This window comes from Arachis ipaensis, chromosome B10 (genome assembly GCF_059453495.1).
Source record: "Arachis ipaensis isolate K30076 ecotype BB chromosome B10, ASM5945349v1, whole genome shotgun sequence".
In the NCBI taxonomy this organism is placed as follows: Eukaryota; Viridiplantae; Streptophyta; class Magnoliopsida; order Fabales; family Fabaceae; genus Arachis; species Arachis ipaensis.
This window is the reverse complement of record NC_142435.1, coordinates 120,567,183-120,571,047: the sequence shown is the minus strand read 5'-3', so window position 1 is coordinate 120,571,047 and position 3,865 is coordinate 120,567,183. Positions and strand designations below refer to the sequence as shown.

Sequence of the window (3,865 nt, the reverse complement as noted above, 5' to 3'; positions counted from 1 at the left end):
ACAGTACCAAGCAAATAATAGCCCAAAAAGAGGGAATCTTTTTTTTAATGAAATATAAATTGATATAATATAAGTGTCACATTTAATGATAATTTGTAAATGATTTTCTTAGGAAAATAGCAAAAATATGAATTATAACTAAATAGTATTCAGAGAGGAAAAATACTTGAATACATAGTCTGAAACTTAAATAAGACATAAAAAAATCAATTACTAATTAAACAATTTGCTCATTCATTTTCATTTTATTTGTTAGAGTATAATTAGGATTAATTAACATTATTTAAGATATCTGAATATTTATTATAGGATATTATTATGTATTTATTATTTTAATTTTTTAACATTTATAAATATCTTTTTATATTGTATTATTCTACACAACTAGAATATACACAAATCCTTTTTTCTATTATTCTCTTTCACCCTTTTTAACACCATTAATGATAAAAATAAAATTTATGAAGAGTGTTAGGAGGTCAGCACTTTTGTTAAATTTTAGCCAATACTTAACTATTAAAAGAAAATTGAATGATTCTACACCATTAGATGCAATCTCACACCAATAAAATATCATTAATAGTTAATTAATTACTAAAAATCACAAAATTTACTGGTACCTACACTTTTTCAAAATTTATATATTAACTCAATCTAATACAATAACCCATCTCATATCAAAACCCTGTTCATTTCCATTAGGCTCAGTCCCCACCCCAACCAAGAAATAAAATAAAAGGCACAACAGTTGTTTGCATTGCTTCCTCAACTCATAGTCATGAATTCAAACTTGAAAGACATAAACAAATAATTTTCCCTTTTGGTGGGTCAGTTTGACTGGATTGATAGAGAGTGGTAGTAAGCTGGTAGGGACCATTCCCACTAATTATTATTATTATTATTATTATTATTATTATTATTATTATTAGTTGCCACCCTCCCTCTAGTTTCTTTCTTTCACTAGGATAAGGTATTGTGTTTCTTGGACCTCTCTCTCCCTCATGTTATTTTTTCCAACTAAGATTGCACTTTTTATTCTTCTTTCTATTACTCTATCTCCACTGTCTTTTCTGTCAGGAAGAGAAGAACTCCAAAGCTTAAAGAAGAAACTTCCCACACTGCTATTCTCTTTTCTTCCCTTCCCCTGCATCCAATTTGGAATGTATGTAAATGTAAGTCAGTCCCCCTTGTTAACTTTATAATATAATAAATATAAATATTAATTTTCTTTATTTAGCCCCCATATACATGTATGTATATATCACTTCCTCAATTGATGCAATGGTCCATTTCTGAGTCCTCTCCCACGAAAGCACCCTATAATAATATCCCATTATATTTACCTCCACTACTCACCACTTCACTTTCTATTTTCTTCCTCTGCTCTCTCTAATAACCAAAGCAGAAAGAAAAGAAAGAAAGAAAGAAGTTTTCTACTTTCTGATATAGGCATAAACAGTGTTATTAGTGCCTCAAGAATATGCTTTTCAAACTTAGCTTTAAGGCTTCCAACATCACTCCACTTTTGATTTTCTGTCACTCTGAATAACAAGTTTGCTTATTCTCTTCTTCCAGTTTCTTTCTTCCATGAACGAAGCCCGAATTGAAATCACGATTCCACACTTGTTTAGATGCCCAATAAGCTTAGACTTGTTGGAAGATCCAGTGACACTATGCACAGGCCAAACCTATGACAGATCAAGCATTGAAAAATGGCTTTCTGCTGGTAACCTCACTTGCCCAGTCACAATGCAGAAGCTTCATGATCCTTCCATTGTTCCCAACCACACTCTCCGCCACTTGATCGACCAGTGGCTCCAACTTGGCTACCAATTCCACCCTGGAAACTCCGCAACAATCGATTACTTGACCAGCCTCAAACACGCTCTCGAGTCTCGTGACTCCTCCTTGGACCACAAGTTACAAGCACTCCACAAGATTCAGGTACTCTCCGACGAGTACTGCTCCTTCAAGCGCACATGCTTTAACCAACTGAGCTATTTGACGCTTCTATTACAACTTGTTTTCGAAACAAGGTCCATGGAATTCACAGAGCTGGCGCTTTCTTGCATCGTAAAGTTGCTTCCTCTCGTGAATTTGGATCCGCTGAACATGATCAAAGACGAGTCGAAGCTATCAACGTTTGTTTCGTTATTGGAAAAGGGAACAACCAAGACCAAAACAAGCTTGTGCCATCTCATAGATTCAACCGCAACATCAACACAAACGCAAGAGTTATGTCACGTTCTTGGAAATTCACGGAAGGTGATAGAAGAGATTGTGAGACTAGCTCGCGAAATCCAGGAGGAAGAGTCATCTAAAGCAGGAATCAAAGCCATGTCAGCATTATGCAGCTTGCAATCGAACAGAGAGAGTTTGGTGAGAGGAGGAGCAATTGATGGAGTGATAGCATACATGTTGGAATCTGACAAGTTGCAGAAGAATTTGGCTCCAATGGCAATGGGGATAATAGAGAAGCTTGTGGTGTTAGAGAGTGGGAAAGTGGGAGTGGTGAACCACCCAAGTGGTATTCAAACGGTGGTGAAGATGGTGTTCAGGGTTTGCAACAACCAAGAGTATTGCTGTAGTGAGGTTGCCGTTGGGGTGCTTTTGGTAATTTGTCGTGATTATGGGGTTGCAAGAGAGGAAGCCATTGGAGCTGGGATCTTGACTCAGTTGCTTTTCCTTCTTCAGAGTCAGTGTGGTAACAAAACCAAGACCAAGGCCAGGATGCTTCTCAAGTTGTTGAGATCCAAGTGGAATCAGGAATCAAACAACAAACTATGAACAACAATCAACAATCTGTAGATCCATTGTGAATAATAATTAATTAATAAATTAAATCAAGCAGTATTTAGTTAGTTTTGTGGGGTCTTATTGTATTAATCACATTGTTGTTGCTGTGCAGTATTTGTATACCACATATATACTTTGTAATTATAAATGATTATTGTCACCCCGGGAGATTTAATACTCAGTTTTGGGCCTTCTGGCCCTCATAAACTATGAAGTATGAACTTAGTTAGCTTGAGATTATAGAAATGAAAAAGTTTAAAGAACAGTAATTTTATTAAAATTTGTCTAGCATTTAATTAGTAAAAAAAATCTTATATTATTAGATGTAATCTTACATTATTAAAAATACTAATAATAACTACAAATCACAAAATTTCTTGTCCTTATCATTCTTCTATAGAAATTAATTATGTTATGGTTATTAATTTTCTAGTTTACGTACTTTAATTGAAAACAAATGATATATATAAAGACAAAATTAGAGAAACTAAAATATTAGCTAATTTTTTTAAAATTCTAATAATTTTTATTGTTTGGGGAATTTACTGTTTATAATTTAAAATTTAGAATAAATAAAATTATTTTTAAAAAATTGACTGATACTAAAAAAAAAATTATTTTCAGATTTTTTTTGAATCAAGAAAAACTCAACACACAAAAGTGGAGCACCAAAATAGGTCATGACACAAAGAAAAAGAAAAACAGGACATACTAATGCGATTAATCCATTGTCATTTCTGGTATTGCCATCAACAACCACATGGATCGGCACTAGACCACTCTTTGAAGCTCAACACTGACCTCCTTTTGATGTCTTCAATGCTACCTTCTTCATTCTTAAATATTCTCGTATTTCGTTCCATCCAGATGTTCCAAATTACTGCACAAAAACCAACCAACTGCTTATTCTACTCAACTTTTCTGATAGGTTCTCCTATCCAACTCTCGAACAGTTCCTTGATCGTCCCCGGAACAACCAACACTCTATCAAAGTAAGTCAACCAAGCATACCACACCTGCCAAGTAAACTCACAGCAAAGAAACAAATGGTGGACAAATTCTACATCTT

At 34.1% G+C, this 3,865-nt stretch overlaps 1 protein-coding gene across 1 annotated transcript; it reads left to right on the top strand.

Annotated features, from left to right (window-relative positions):
* Positions 1 to 973: 973 nt before the first annotated feature.
* LOC107624179 (U-box domain-containing protein 25-like) lies at positions 974 to 3,003 on the top strand. The gene is made up of 2 exons (XM_016326659.3): positions 974 to 1,172; positions 1,576 to 3,003. Exons 1-2 carry the CDS (start codon positions 1,002 to 1,004, stop codon positions 2,785 to 2,787), a joined length of 1,383 nt encoding a protein of 460 aa, XP_016182145.1. The 5' UTR covers positions 974 to 1,001; the 3' UTR covers positions 2,788 to 3,003.
* The last annotated feature ends 862 nt before the right edge of the window (positions 3,004 to 3,865 follow it).